Source organism: Passer domesticus, chromosome 4 (genome assembly GCF_036417665.1).
Source record: "Passer domesticus isolate bPasDom1 chromosome 4, bPasDom1.hap1, whole genome shotgun sequence".
In the NCBI taxonomy this organism is placed as follows: Eukaryota; Metazoa; Chordata; class Aves; order Passeriformes; family Passeridae; genus Passer; species Passer domesticus.
The window spans coordinates 44,540,825-44,557,881 of NC_087477.1; the positions used below are offsets into that span (position 1 = coordinate 44,540,825).

The 17,057-nt window shown below is 34.3% G+C and overlaps 1 protein-coding gene across 3 annotated transcripts in view; it reads right to left on the bottom strand.

Annotated features, from left to right (window-relative positions):
• FSTL5 (follistatin like 5) overlaps positions 1–17,057 on the bottom strand; it is a 368,231-nt gene that overhangs the window by 85,193 nt on the left and 265,981 nt on the right. For all 3 annotated transcript variants that reach the window (XM_064417538.1, XM_064417536.1, XM_064417539.1), the window contains one exon: positions 2,593–2,759. In XM_064417538.1, the coding sequence (XP_064273608.1) occupies positions 2,593–2,759 (167 nt within the window). The remainder of the gene's footprint in view (positions 1–2,592; positions 2,760–17,057) is intronic.

Below are 17,057 nucleotides of genomic sequence, written 5' to 3' on the forward strand. Positions count from 1 at the left end.
AGTATAGAATCTAGAAATTAAGAGAGAGATTAAATCTGTGAAAACAGTGAAAAGTAAAATAAGAAAAGAAGGTCTGGGCATGAATCTAACTCAATGTCTTTATCTCCATGCTTTTGTTGCTTCTTCTTTTAATCCAGATTCCATTAATTCTTTCTTGCTTCCTATTTTACTTTATGTGGAAAGAGAGATTAATATCCCACATATTTGAGCTCTATTAATTTTAGTGCCTCACTCTGGGGCTACTGAATTTGACCTCTTTCTGTATTTGAATAGTAACTAAACTGTTAAGGGATTAAAATATAACTTAATTTTTGCTTATGAACAGTGAGGTTCCTGTGGATCCACTTCTCAGATTTGCCCAGGTCCCCCTGGGTGGCATGCCAGCTTTCAGATGTGTTAACTGCACCACTCAGTTTCATGTCACCTGCAAACTTGCTGAGGGTGCCCTCCATCCCACTGCCTCTGTCATTGACAGAGATGTTGAAGAGCTCTTGGCCAAAGACAGACCCTTGAGGGACACCTCTTGTCACTGGCCTCCACTTAGACACAGAGCTGTTGACCACAACCTCTAGCTCCATCCATCCATCCATCCATCCATCCATCCATCCATCCATCCATCCATCCATCCATCCATCCATCCATCCATCCATCCATCCAGCAGCCAGCCAGCCAGCCAGCCATCCGGATGTTGCATGGAACTGTACTGAAGGCCTTGCTGAAGTCTAGATAGGTGGTATCTGCAGCTCCTGCCTTGTCAAACATTACCACCACAGTGGATCATAAAAAGTCACCAGACTGGTCAAACAATTGGTCAAGTCCTTCAAGATAAATCTGCTCTAATGTAGATGTTTTGGATATCTGCTTCACCAAGGAGTACCTTCTGCTCTTCCAGCTTTAGACTTACTTCTGCTGTTTATTGCACTTTTTTGTTCTCTAATCTCTCTCTCTCTCCCTTTTTTTTATTCCCTTTTTTGAATGTTCTTTCAGAGGTGCCATGGGTGTGTCTGAGCCGCTGTCCTGCTGATGGTCCCTTGGGAAGTGCTGAATACAGCACATGACATCCCCTGTCCTTTCCCTGAAAGGCCACGCCTGTGGCTCCTGCTGCCAATTCCTGGGCACCTGCACACAGCACAAGAACTTTCTCTGTTTATGGTTTGATTTTGGGGGTTTTTTTGTGTTTTGGTTTTTGTTTGGCTTTTTTTCATACTCAAAAATGTATGTGTCCAGTTCAGAAATCACTTGATCTTTTCATGTCTGCAAAAACGCTAACTGAACCTTTCAGTCTTAAGCTGAGCTATTAGCTTCATCATTTCCATTCATCATTTCCCTTTTATTTCTGTGTGTACAGATGCATCTTCCTTTTTCTGTCAACAGCTCATGCCAGCTATTACACTTAGAATTGATTAGTAAGAACTCCAAATAATGGTTTTGAACATAACAAATATTGCAGACAGGATCTTGTGGACTTGGGCAAGACACTTTTTCAATGTAAGTCATGTGATTAATATCAAACTAACAAAAGCAATTATTATTTAACAGAAAACTTTTTGGATTATGTTGGGTTTATCCTAAGCCTCTCAAGGGACTTAAAACCATTACTCAAGCAAGATGAGCTTTTGAGCTTTGAAATTGTCCTTTATTTTACAAAGCACCACTGTGAGGAAGCGCTGTTTACCATCAGAACCAACAAAATCAGACATAAAAGAGAGATGATGTGTGGAAACAATTTCCACCGTAAAAATAAAACAATAATTTAAAAAGAAATAAAAAATGGACGAACTGGATATTTGATTGTAGCAGTATTCCACACACATAAAAGTTCAGGTGATTTCAGACTCACTTGGGCTAGACAGACAGCACAACTCCCAAAGTAACAATTTGTCCACATTTTGAACTTTGCTAATACAAAATGGGCCAAACCAAGAAAGCACACCCAGATGCATACAAAACACAGATGAAAGCCTATTTTTAGTCTCGCAAGAAGATGTAATTCTAGTACTCGTTTTCTATTTCCCTCTGTATTTTTAGGTCATGGCAATGTTAGGTGGCAAACACCTGCCTTCTTGAAAAAAAAGATTTACAAATTATACTAATATTCTGTTTTTCACCCTTTGAGAGGTACCATATACACTGCTGAATATTTGGAGGAATGGGCAAAACAACTAATTTTATTATGAAATACTTCTTTGGGGAAAAATAGATTTCTATTGAACTATTATAAAAGAAAACTATTTTTATGATCTGTTGGTACACAAAAATGTTCATGTCACAGATTTCTCTTTTCTTCTAAATATGTGAAGACTGTACAATCCTGAATGTATAATGCTGACTGTATTTTGGGCTGCAATTTAGCCCTCATGTTCTTTTATTGCTATATTTATGTTTTAAATGATTGGTCTATGAAACATATTTTCTCTATATTTAACAGGGGTTCAAATACACAGCAAATAAAAAAAGGCAGAGTTTGTCGCATATAATTTCCATTTCTTTTCTTTGAAACATCAGGAGTATGCAGCCTGTTATGCACCACTTTTCTATTATTTATGAGAGGTTTTGATAAAAAGCTGTGAAGTAGAACTTTCTGTTACTTACACTGATATCTTCCAAATCTAATCTGTTCAGAATGACATTGTTCCTCTTCCAGATGATGGGAGGTCTCAGGGTTCCCTGGATGGCACAACTTAGGACAGCACTCTGTCCCACTGTTGCTGCAGTGGTGCTTATTTTCTGATCTTCAGGCAGATTCAGCTGAACTACACCTGCAAAAAACGTATTGTTTGTAAGATCAATGAGCAGGCAGTTTCATGAGCTTAATTAGCATGAACTTTTTGTACACTGGTAATTTAAGAACTTTGACTGGAACTAGTAAAAAGAGCTTCCAAAAACCCCAGTAAGTTCAGTGTATCTCATATAAAGGTCAGCATGACATTTCAATTAAATTGACTGACAAGTATCAGCCTGTAAGAAGCAGCATTTTACATGAAAGTGAATTCCAGAGGTAGGACTGTAATACACATGACTGCATATCCAAAATCAGACAATGGAAGTTATCTGACAGTTAAGGCAGGCACAGTGCACTAGTCAGAACATTTATTCTGTATTTTCAGGCTAACTAGCTATTCCTCATTAGTCCATGTTTAAAAAAATCTTTTAAAAATTTAGACATATGTGATAGGAGTCCAGACCTTGAAACTTTCTTTGTTCATCTATTTACTAAGTAGCTCCAATTTTAACAGAAGGTCGTTTCACTTCTATGTCCCAGAACTCATTTGGACACTTGCACAGAAAAGGAGTGATGCACATCAAACTGATGAAACACTGCATACTCTTCCCTCTTGTATAATTGCCTTAAGTTACAGGTTGATCAGCTGAGAGTTAGCTTTTTACCTGTGTGAACCTGACTAAACATAGCCTAATAAAACTCTATATTTGTAAGGATTTTGTCATATTAGACAAAAGAACTACACAGGAACTGAAGACCACCCAAAAAAAAATTTTCCACTCAGCTGCTAAAGCATGAAAAATCTGTTTTTTAATCTTTCATTCTTCAAGTAAACTACAAAAGGCATCATGTGTATTCTCTCTTTTAATTATGAATATACTTTCACATAAGAGGCATTTCTCTTTCAATACAGGAAAGAAGGAAGGAAGCTAAGATCTTCTTAGCTTCATTTCAGCCTCATGCAAGGAATACTTTGAAATCAACACTTCTCTCCACCCTCCTTCCAACCCCCCCACAAGAGCAAGCATTAGAGAAGCATGAAAGTAAGCTTAGCTGTACAACAATTAAATTCTTTAAAAATGTGATTAAAACGAATAATTTTACACTTAGTTTCAAAGAGAAGTTTCTGATTCTTTCCTTTTTCGGAAGGAATGCACTCTATGACTCAAAATATGAGTGATGGTGCCCACCAGACATGCCCAAATGAGACTGACCTTTTTTAACTAGATGCATTACCTGACACAATCCTTACACTAAGGAAAATGAAACGTACCAATTAAATTAAATTGATTCTTCTGTTGTTTACTGTACTTTTTAAAATATACTGCGCCCACAGAAGCACTTAATGTTCCGTGCTATAAGAGATGGCTCTTCAGTGACACTTTCAGAAAGTGAGACATAGCTGCATGCTACTGAATGATTCAGAACTTCTGGTAGCCAACTAGTAGTAAACATATTTTGCGTCTTTACTCAGCTCACTATGCAAAGACCTCAAAAGTGAAGTAAGTATTCTGATATTTCATTTACTAATTATATTATCCGTACATTTCAAACTCACTATTCAATCTAGGAAAGGCATGACGGAGGGATCATGAAATCATCTGGTGTTATAGGGCCATCTATGAAAACTGCTAACCTTCACATGATGAACTAACACAGGCAATTTACATTCTACAAGATTTTGAAGTCTTTTTTTCAATCAAGTTCTTCAACTTTCCAGTGTTACTATGGATTCCTACATAAATGAGGCCAGTCATTGTTACAGATGTTTATAATTTTTAGAGGATGACACTAGAAAAGAGCACATCTGTCAAATATAAAGCTTAACACTTCCTACATGAACAAAGGTGATATTCTGAAATCAAAACTGAGAGGCTGTCATTTTACTGACACCAGGAGTTCAAATGGGTTTTTTAAACTCTCGAGGTTTTAACAATAATGATAGCCTTATCATAAATAATAATTAAGAAAATGATGATAATAACAGCAAAAAAATTAGTAATAACATAGGATGACAATGGTAATTTTGCCAGAGAAAATTCCCAAAAAATTTTGTAAAAAAATACTCAGTCTTCAACATAATATATTGATATGCCATTTGCAATTTTTATCTCATGACTATTGTAACAAAAGGGCCAAATGCAGAATTTAAAAAAATGAAGAAACAGCTGTAGTACCTGGAACTATTCAATGCACTTGTGTTATCTATTTTTTAGAAGTTATGAAAAAAACCCTATTTTAATAAATTCGCTAGAATCACTGCTTTCCAGTAAAATAGTTAAGATTTATGTAAAAATCTTAATAAAACTATACAATTGTGGATATTCATATTATGATTTAATAGGAAATAGGCATATAATTTACATTATAGCTTTTCTTATTTTCTTGAGAAAAAATTATTGCACACATTTTCTCCTTATTGGTGGGGGGAAAAAAAGTTATTGCCCAATCCAAAAAGCCCCAAGCTCAGGGGGCAGCACTTGCTGCAGAATCTTTGGCAGGTAACTCACTGAAAATTCCTGTCTGCAACCACAGTCAAAGAGACAAACACCTCTGGGGTGGAAGGGGTATGGTGTGTGCAAAAAGCTGTCAGGGGCATAGGACAGCACTTGTCTCAGTGTTCAGGTGCTATGGCATTCCTTTGGAAATAAAAAACATTGGCCCAGGAATTAAATTATGCATTTACCATCTTTTTCTTTCTTCTTGAAAGAAATAAATATGGTTCTGAGAGCAAATACTTTTTAGACATGTACTGAAGTTGTGTCATTAAGAAATATTTCTGACTAGGATGACTTCTAGCTTTCCCTCCATGTTGCCTTTGTAGATCAATAATAACTGTTTGAAGTTTAGTCACACACATTTTGTTTATTTAACATTAAATGAAAAAGCAGAGCAAAGGTTTAGAAAAATTGGAAGCAAAATTAACTCTGTTTACTGACACCATCACCACACAAAAAAAGTAAATGTGGGTATTGTTGGTTACAAAGAAGTAATATTATAAGTAGCCAGCAGAGACTATGTTTTATAGCTTGCTATTTTTAGCAACATGGATCGTCTGCTATGGTGTACCATATTAATGAGTTTGTTTGTAACTCCTTCAGATGCAATATCAATCTGACACGCATCCCTGGTTCTTAATTATAAAAGTTACTGGATACATTCTTTCCGATAAAGGGGAGAAATGCAAACAAAAAACCCAAATCAAAAACAACCCAAACATTTATATAAAAATTAGAAGTATAGTTAGAAGACAAAAACAACAGACAACTGTATAAAAATGTCTGGTTGGAAATAAAATAAAGCTATTATAAAATAAGACAAAAGAAGTGAAAGCAGAGTAAATATTAACTATTGGGAAGACATTTTAGAACTTTAACACTGACCAGGGAAAAGGAAAACTTACTGAAAAGGTAGCTTCAAAGTTTGTTTAAATCAAAGATTTTAAACAACAAAGGAAAACAAAAACCAACTAACTAACCAACCAACCCAAACAAGTAAACCAAATCAAAACTAATAATTTAAATATGAGACATTCCTGCACTGGTTGAGAGATGATTGAAAGGGTTCAATAAGTTCCCTGGCTGCTGAAGTCATTCAGGGAACTCCCCTACCCTTCGTCCTGCGTTGTGGTCCTGAGCCAAGTCCTTCTGGCTCCTCCCACCTTCTTTTTGCTACTCAAGTTATCACCGTATTTGATCCAGCTTGAATTTATCCATTAATACACATGAAAGAAAACTTTACACAATATTTAGGATTAATGAAGTGGAATCTACAACAAATCCATATCTTTTCCTGAAAGACTTCGGTCAATACATCTGTACAATGCAATTGCCATTTTCACACAGATCTCATCTGGTCCCTCACAGTTGCCCTGTAAATGACAGCTCCACACAACTTCCACTCTGCTCTTTCCAGTAGATTAATTCTCATCTTCAAGTAAAATTTCTTACTTTTAACCAAGTATAAGAACTTGTACTTTGTAACATTAATTTTCATATCATGTTTACTCTGTCAGGGTTTAAGGTTATCCAATTCCAATCTTTAAAAAAGTTTGCTTCCCAGGTGGTCTTTGGAAAGCTTCAATAACAACTCCTTCTCAAACTGGTATTTTCCTGTTTCATTGAACCCATATCATTTCCCCTTCATCCAGGTCCTTATTCATTTTACCACTACTAACTCCCATGATTTTATCTGACTAAACAGAATCTAATAAGCAAACATCCCAAGTGCTTTACTGAAAATTATGAAAGCACTTTTTTTCCTCATTGCTTCTCTTTATCTAAAAATCTATGCTATAAACCTACCTTTGTCTATTCTTTGGTTAAAATTAGATAAAATTATAAATAGTTTGTCTATTATAATTTTCTAAGTACTTTCTAATATAAATATATTTGTGATAACTTTCAAAAATAACCTCAGAACTTACTGAAATCAAATGCAAAATGACATTGCTTCAACTGAATCAAGAAATACTGCAAATGATGATTAGTTAGATTAGAATGTTAGTGCTTCAATTTTCTCAGTTTGACCAAACTGTAATCATTAAACTGAGAAAGGCGGGAAAAAGAAGTTTTCAAAGTTGACATGTTGCAAAAATATTCCAACAGCAATACAGATAAACAAATAATGGAGCCTTATTCTAAGCATTGTTGTTTTCAAGAGACATACATCTTGGATTATCATTCTTAGTATGACTTAAGTTTTATCAATATTCTTGGAAGTCAACTGATAAAATTATATCATTGCACTTTTAAAACAGAGTGGGGCAGTAGGGATCTGTTAGGAAAAAAAATATAGTGACAGCTGTACAGTGCTTTGATGGACAATTCCCCTTTCTTAATCCTAAGTACATTGGGTCGATGTGTATAACATGGAACAGTCTGATGGTCTAAATTTAGTACTTTTAGGGAAAGAGTTGTTATACTTGGATTTGAGTTTTCTGAAGAAGTTAAAAAATAAACAGTAAAAACAGGGCTATTTCAGTTCATTCCCTATACATGAAAAAATCCAATCTCCAACTCCTTTGGTGGCCCAAACAGCCTGTAGGGAACTGTATACCACCATAAAAGCCTTTCGTGGTCTTAGAATACCAAGTCAGGCTACTATGAAGAGAAACACTGAAGTATGTGACATTTATTGAGGCTAAATAGTTCCTTACTGTCCCTTAGGATGAGTGAAGAAAAAGCACAATATCACTCTGAAAAATAGGTTTTAAAAGCTAAAAAGTATAAGAAGATGTTACATTTGTAGTCTCTGTATCACTTTATAATTTATTATGTTGTTAAAAGAAGGAAGGAAGTTCTTACTCAACTGTAGGCTGCCTTGTTTAATTTACTACCATTAACAAATGTGCAATTTGAACCTTCTCATTTGCTTCCAGAAGTTCTGCGTATTTATTCAAAGCAGCCACAAAACTCTTCCAAGTCTAAACTAATGAACATTATGCCAAATGGTACCCACTATTTAAAATTAAGACCACATCAAGACTGTATTTATTTTGTTTGCGTATTTCAAACATAATTTAAAATAAAACAACTTTTAAAAGCAAGCAAAAAGCCTTTTGTCTATGAACTACGGTAAGCTCTGTTCTTAATGTATAACATTGCTTAGTAGCTTGAATTAGGTGAAATTCAGCTAGGTAATGTGCCTTTTACTCTTCTGGCATTGATCCCACTTTCCTTAAAATGATGTAACAAAAGCTTTTTCATCAGTATCATTTTGCTGTTCTTTTACAGCAATTTTAAAATCAGCACACATCACCATTAGCATGACTAATTTTGTCATTATCTGCTGTATATTCTGCTTTGAACTTGTTGTAAACATATTATTCACATATTTAGTAGAATGTTTCAGTATGAAAAGTAACAGAACATGGTTCATGAGTGCCTGTTCTCTAAGATCCTATGCCAGCTAGTAAGTCTTTCTGTTCCCCAAATCCTTTTAAAAGCACACACACAAACATGGAAAAAAACGCCTAAAAACAAAACAACAAAACCCCTAAAAACAAACAAACAAAAAGCATAAATAACTTTTTCATGATGCCTTAATGTTTTAGCTGCAGAGCTTGGATTGAAATTCAGGCAATTGTTGTTAAAAAAGCTGAAAGCTCTTAGTGGTATAATTATCAATTATTTGTCTTTTGTCATCACTGACAAAAGACTTGAAAAATATTTTTTGTTGAAAATATAATATTGTAATAGCTCCTATTTTTAGTAAGTCCTGTAGAAACCAATTCCATGAAAAAAATATCAGAAAACAGGAAAGGCAACACAATAATTTCTGCATTTATTTATAGTACTAGCCAATGAAATGAATGTACAGGGATTGGTACGGCATCCTAGGAAACATTTCCTTTATGGGACAACTTAAAGCTTCTCTGAAAGACAAATGTGAACCACAAGGTTTCTGTTTCCTCTCACAAGAAGACAGTATATTCTATTCAAATATCTAGAAAAATTGAGTACTTCCTGCTTTAAAAGCATAAAGGATAAACTAGAATATGTCAGCTGACTTGTTTCAGTGAATTTAGCATCATATTCTTTTATTACTGAAACAGCTTTCATCTTCTATTTTTTAGGACCAAAAATGACTAGAGAAGCAAATATTTTTAAATAAAATTCTTAAAAATAGAATGGAATAAATAAAATTGCTAAATAAATTATAGATTATTATATTTATGAGATGTTTATAGATGTGTGTACTTAGTGCTTAACACTGAAGTAAAGTCTGTTATTTAATGGTTCTTTGAAGAAGAATGACTGTAGACTGTGACTCTAAGAAGTAGCTGAAAGACTTTTGGATTAATGGGCTGCAAGTTCATTTGTCAAGAAAGAAACAGTGAAGTGATGACAAGCAGTTTTATCAACTCTGTCCCCTCCAGCAGAGAAAAATTCAAATCAATGATTAGGAATTCTTTGCAAAGCAACTAAAAGCAAACAAAACCCAAAATAATCTTGCTCCATCATTTGTAGTATAGATGAATACCATATGCAGCTCTGTGTCCTCTGCATGGTAGGAAAGAGCTCAGAGGAAAGGTAAGACTGATCAAGGCATGGAGCAGTTTAAATAAATATTTAAAAATCAGAAAGGCTTGAATTTTTATTAAAAAAAAAAAGAGAATGATGCAGAGAGCTTTGATAGAATGAGCAAAATCATGAATGTCATGGAAATGCTGGGAAAGAACTTCCATGACAGCACAATGGTTTATTGTTTCTTTTAACACTGGAAAGTCATCAAAATAACTGAGAGGCCAGGTTCAAAGTGAAGGACAGTAGTTTGAAATTATATATGTGAAAAAAAATATTTTCCAAACGTTATTATTGATTCCAGAAGACAACATGTGCCGATCACACAAACACTTGGGAGAAATTATAGTGATATTATTTTTACACTTCTCTAAACATCAACTCAAGTTCATGGTTGAAAGAAAGCATTGGACTGGCTGAACATAGAACCAATACAGTTGTTTTTATAGTGTTAAGGCATATTTCTTAATTCTACATGGAAATCACCCAGGAAATGGGATTTCTAAGTTTTCTTTATGGAAAGAAAGCTTTAACTGTTAGTTCATTTAGCAAATTAAGTGAACATAATTTAAGCTAATTTAACATTTTTAATGAAAAAGTAAATCAACTCCAATGCAGTTGAATTAATAATCAGTGTGTATTACCTCTTGAAAGTAATTTTATCCCTCTGATATTTTTAATTTATTTTAATAGTCTTTCTTCTGAATATCTCTGCTCACACATTATGCATTTTAACTTTTAAAAAAATAATAATGGCAATCATTATTAAAATCAGTAATTAGCATCTTTTGTTAATTTCAAATTCATAAACTGATTAAGCTAAAACAAAATTTCCGAGCTCATTATAGGTGTGTTTTAAATTTAATTCTTATTTTAAGTAATTTAATTTATGTCCATTGACTCAAACTCCTCCTCAAGACCCTGTGTACAAAATCCATATGTATTAGCTCTTGCCTTATATTCTTGTATCCATATTTCAGGAACACTGAGCATGTTTTGAAAAGTATCACTACTGCATTTGTTAAGGATATTTAGAACAGTGCAGATAAAGGGTCTCCCCTACAGACCATGTTGTTTTGAGAACCCTGTGAAGTTGAATTCAACTGTTATGAGATCTTTGGAAGCCTAAGGGAAAAACCAGGCCAAGAAAGTCAACTCCTGAACTGTACAGCTTCAATATCTTCCATTACAAGGGAAATCAGCAATCTACTCCCATAACGTCAACAGCCTATTTCTCACAGGCCATTTATTAGGCATAAGCAAAACAATCCAAACTTTGCATATCCTGATTGACAGACCAGTTCTTCCTCCTCATGAAGAAGAATGGAATTCCAGCTTTTATGCATTTAAGTCTCCCTAAGAGACAGTAAACGAAGTGGCAAATAATAAGTCTCTCTCCCTCCTGTCTCTACTATCATCTCAGCAGACTGAAACTGCCTGCCCAACCTTAACATATCCTCTCCGTATGATCTGTAACTGATTTCATGCACCATTCAGTGAATCCTAAGGGAAATTTCAAAGTTACTGTGATGGGTTAAAATTCGATTTGATGCGTGTTACTGGAATTGCTGATGTGAAAGTAGTCAGACATGGTATCCTAGGTTTATGCATATATAAACTTGCAACTTTTATAGATTCAATATTCCAAGTTAGACAACAATATATTTCTAGCCTATAAAGTTGCTGCAAAAGTTAATTATAAATTATGTTTAGAAAAGAATCTCTGAGTAAATGAAGTAATAATTTTCGGCTAACCTATTCCCATTTTCAGACTTAGATCCCATTTTAAAGGCTACACTTAAGATTAGCAAGATATAGTTAAAAGACTTGTACATAACAGTATTTCCAAAATAACAGAAGCCACAACAATCCAGAAAATATGATAAATTCTCTCAAATAAAATGATACATTACTGTTTAAAAAAATCTGCCAAACTACAAATTCCAATCATACCTGTCCTGATATGTGATATCACACCCACAGTGATGACCATTTCTGTGGAAACACATGAATAATGACTGTGCATCCACAGATTTCAATGTTTTCTAATACATTTTCTTAAACACAGTTCTTGCAGCAATAGTTACTTTTTAAAAATCTATGAAAAAATGCCTTTTTTTTTTAAGAAAAGAGGAGAATATATGCTAAAAATGACCTGAAAAAAAATAAAGCAGAAAAAAATCTCTAGTGCATCATAGAGCAGTATTAGCATGTGTGCTTCAAATGAGATATATTAGAACTTAAAAAACCTCACGGACTTGCAACAAATTTTCTCATTTAGTGTTCAACACTTAACATTTTACACTTATATCCCTTGCAAATTCAACAGAGAATTTATGTCTTTGTTCAGAATATGAAGAATGACTCTCTACAACAACACCGACATTGTCACTAAAAATACTGCCTGTGTTTGAGTTTCAGATATTTTCTTTTAAAATAGAAAAATAATTCTTGCTATGCTAGTGTATTTTTAATAACAACCATTGCTGAATTGGACTTGTCAGTTAAAAAACAAAATAAGAGCAGAAAGCATATCAGGTATTGATGCAACATGGATGGGATGTTAAATTTAGTCTCAGCAGTTTTTGGGGCGTCTCAGTGCTTTATTTTCTAAGTTAGTATTTTTAGGTGCACAAAGCTGAACTTCAAATCTTCCAAAATTGCTGTGCTGAGTCTTTGCAATGGTGATGAGAAAGGTATTTAAGATGTTCAAAAGAGGAAAAAATGCAGAAGAGAGTGAGGTAAGGCATATAAAAAAGATACTAATTTAAAAAATTTGGAAGTTACTTAGGTTGAATAAATTTTTCCATTTCATTTCTAACATGATCTATCCTGTTTCTTTTTGAGAAGGAGCACTGCTCATTTTTGCCAGATGTAATGCACAATTTCTAAAACACCTCTATAGTTTTGCTGACAACATCACATCAACACCAACTTATACACATGACCAAGTTTCTGAAAAGCTTCAATTTGATACTTCTGTGCTTGCTGTCAGTTTCTGTGCATTTCACCAACTCCTCTGGGACATAGTTCTGTGCATTAGAAATTACCTACATCAAAAATGTGTATTTTAAAATATATTTTAACAATTTTTCATCTGGATTTGCTGACTACTATAGTGACTGATCAGTGGAAAAAAGTAAAGAAAAATACGATGACTTTCTACAGTCACTGTAAATGTATTCATTAACTTTAAACCCCAAGCTGGGTGTGCCATTGATCTTGCATTATGGGCATATATGTGATTGCACAGATATCACTGCCTTCAAATTATGATTATATTTAGTTGATAAGGGAGAAAATGTTCAGGAAAAGGTCTTTATTTTCCTTATTTTCTTACTTATGTTCCTTCAGTTAAATATCACTATAGTTTGTTTAAAAAAATTATTCATACCATCACATTTATTAATTTGAGTTTTGGATAATTTATAAATTTAGTATTTTATGTTTCAGTTTTGGAATGATAGTAGACAGAAACAAGTACTACAAAGAGATCATTCTGCTGAAAAGAACACTGAATGTTCCTCTGATGTACCAGAATATGTAATGAGTGGTAACAAAAACTTCACAGAACAGTGAGGAAGAAATGCAATGAGGACAGATCAAGCTACAGATTTCCAAAACTGGGATGTACTTGCAGCTGTGAGCAGCCTAAGCAAGGCTTCTAAATAGCCCAACTAAAGTGGAATTCATCACAGTGGATAAAACTCTTAAAACCAGAATACTTCTCCCCACAGAAATGTTTAAAAAATACTTATCATTTCATGTCATCTGTTCCATTCAAAAGACAAAAAGATTATTTTTCACTAATAGCTTAAAAAAGCATCTCTCTTCAGGTAAAAAAAGAAAGAACATAAGAAAATGACAATTCATAGAAAGAACGTTGACAGCCAATGACCTCAGTGTTTATCTGCAAATCAATAATCACACCTATTTGTATATGTACACAACCTCACAAGATTGTTATATCTAAAATCAGTGTTTTGACAACTTCTCTGATTTACTTTTATTTAAAAACTGTTAATAAATCTTTGCTTTTTCTTCTAGCAGCTTTTCCACCTATACAGAATGTCAGATGCATTTAGAATAGTCTGTGCTTTTTTCTTTCCCTCCCCCCACCCCTTCATTTCATCTCTCCTTATTCTCATCTTTTTTTTCCTCCCCAGTCCTACTTCCCCTTTTTTCCCTGTTTTTCTACCTTACTATTTACATCCATTGATCCTGTTAGTTCTTCTAGTCCCTTCTAAAATAAATAAATTCAGATGTACTATTTATGCAATAACTACATACTGCAGCGAGCATCAGCTGGGTTTTATCACATCTGGAACTGACTTGGCTTCATCACTGGGTGAGGGAGGGGAGGAGGGTTCACAGCTATGCCTACCTTGTGGTTTGGCAGCACAACTTGGTGTGCTAACCCATTAGAGTTTGCAGGTATGCACCCTTACCACTCCCTGCCTGAATTCTGGAAAAGATGTGTCTGTTCCCAAATGCATTTCTCCTCCAGGATGGCAAGGTGGGAGCTCCAGTGTTCTGGTAACTATGCTAGTCTGGACAACAGGGAGATCATGACAGTGAGAACTTTATTTTTCACCCAACAATTTATCTCAGATATTTTGTTCAGATTTTAATCTTAATCTAAGCAGTAATACACCCTTTAGAAGATACTATCAGAGTATAACTAGTTGTGAGAATAGGAGGAGCATATACAATTAAGTACAAATATATTAACCAGATTGTCTTCTATTGCTACTTTTCAGTTTGTTCCAAGAAAAGAAAAAAAAATTGTTTTCAAAACACTGATCACAAATATAAATGTTGGCCACTACAAATTGACACTAGAAACTATTCAGACTTTTCCATAGGTGTCATAAAATACATAACAATATTTGAAATTATTATCCATAAGTCATCTTCTATGGACCCAGTCACCATGTGTCACCAAGACTTTTAAACCTTTATAAAACAAAGATTCTAGAATCCACCTCTTAGATCACTCTTTTCAGATTTTCCTGTGTAGCTTTTTGACAAGACCTGGAACAGCATTCGGCTGTCTACAGTGTCAAGTCCTGTCATCTCTGGAACACTTCCTTAGCTGAAATATGAGCTTTTCTACCATCCCATCCAAGACTGCACAGTTTCACAGTTTATCTTTTCAGTCATTCAGAGAACATGCCAATGCATATTGCAGATGTAGATTTAAACTTTATTTTAAAGTTTTCACAAAGTTTTAGAAAATTAAACTTCGTCTCACTTCCCCCTACTCCACATCACTCTTTTCTTGACAATCCCTGAGAATCTGGACTTATGACACTGAGCCATCTCATCAGGCTCCAGACACAGGAGCATCTTCCAAAATATAAAAATTCCTACTGAATGTCTGCTGATAGATTCTTGATATGGAAAAATGCTTTTTCTTGATAACACTTGTCACAAAGAATGACTGAAGACCAATGACAAAAGGAACGGGGGTGTGTTGGAATGGGACATACACATGAGGCTGGGAAACAAACACAATGAGACGCATAACACATAGAATAAAGTTTGCAGTCTAAGCTCCAAATGTAGTCTGAATTTGGAACATTAAGCAGAATCCATAGCTCTAGAAGCACAGTCCATAATCTATTGCACTAACACAGCTTTATAATAAAACCACCCTAATCAGATAAATAAATCCATATGACCAGAACAAAAGTATCCTGTAACTGATAGTGGTCAATAGCACAAGGAAGAAAACACCAGCCAAGCATATAGTGATAATATTGTTTTAGCACTCATCAATACAAAATTGCCTGGCCAGAGGCAGTTTATGGTGATGACACTAGCATAATGAGTCAGGAGAGTAAACTATCCTGGAAGAAAAGGAATATACACTGGCATTAGCTGGCCTGTTAGCTGGAGAACTCAACAATTCCACTGCTTTAATCTAAAGAATACCTTAATTTTGAATGGAGGGAGTATTTTCAAATGAAGAAGGAAAATAAAGTCTTGTCATCATGTTTTTTACACAAAGGTAATATTGGAGAAGAAAACCAAATCAACCCCCACCCTTTTCTTTTAAGAAAAAAGAACTAAAAAAATATAGATCTTAGATATTAATTGACTATGACTCCTAAATAAAAAACTCTTGAGTTGTTCAAATCTAAGAAAACAATATTGATTACTATGTTTATGTCTGAAAAACGTACACCATTTTTATTGATAGAGATTAAACCACTGCTGTCAGAGGAAAATAATAATAGCCATTACGATAACCACACATTTAATGCAAACATTAGCACAAATATAAAGGATGAAGTTCTGGTATATGTCTATCTTCTCACACATATAGAAAGCTTACTTATGAACAACTTCATAAGAAAATGTATATGAAATAAAGGCAAGATTTTCTAAGATGAAATAGGTCCAGGAAAATTAAAAACCCCTTTGGAAGTTCTATACAAAATTTAGAAAATTGAATTAGAATTTGTATTAAATAAAAAAATGGAAACCTTTTTTATAATAAAAATTACATTTCAATCATCCTGATTTCCACAGACACTCCACCCCCTCCAAACTGTAACATGTTTTTTAACATGGATTTCAAGTTCTATACTCAGTCCAAGTGTCAGCTTCTTTGGTTTACTCAAGCTGATTCTATTCACTTTCCTGGGCTGCTTACACTAAAATATGTAGCTTGTTTCAAGTATTTTAAAGCTTCCATCTAACTGTTTGTTGTCCTCTAGGAAGTTCACCTCAGCTTGTACATGTCCCTTCACTTTTTCCCAGCTTCACGGACATCACCATTTTCATTAGTTTTCTCAGCCCCCATCTTTTATGTGAGAGAGAGATTCTCCCTAGGTCCCCTATTACTCATCTTGCAGAAAAAAGACCAGATATTCTCCACAAGCTGCTTCAGCAGTGAAATATAAACTAAAATTCTGCCACAAATTCAGTCACTACAAATCAGTTTGTCTATCCTTAATCTCATTTTTGATCTAAATCTGGGATGGATGAGCAAAACAATTTATGAACAAAACACCTGATATTAAAGACAATTTTTAACAGTAGACTATATTCAGTTTCTACTTTGGATACTTTCAACAGCTTTTAATTTCCAGGACCATGCAAAGCTCCAGCTGTTGTGAAAGCTGCTGATTAGCAAGCATAATCTACTGACTCTCTTTTCTTAACCTTCACAAATGTCTCTGTCATAACTTTGCCCTTACGTTCTACATGAATGAGATATAATGGAATTTCAGGTAGTAAATACAGTTCTAGGTAAACAATAATAGGGTTAAAAGGTGATGTTGAAAAAAGACAAGAAGGAA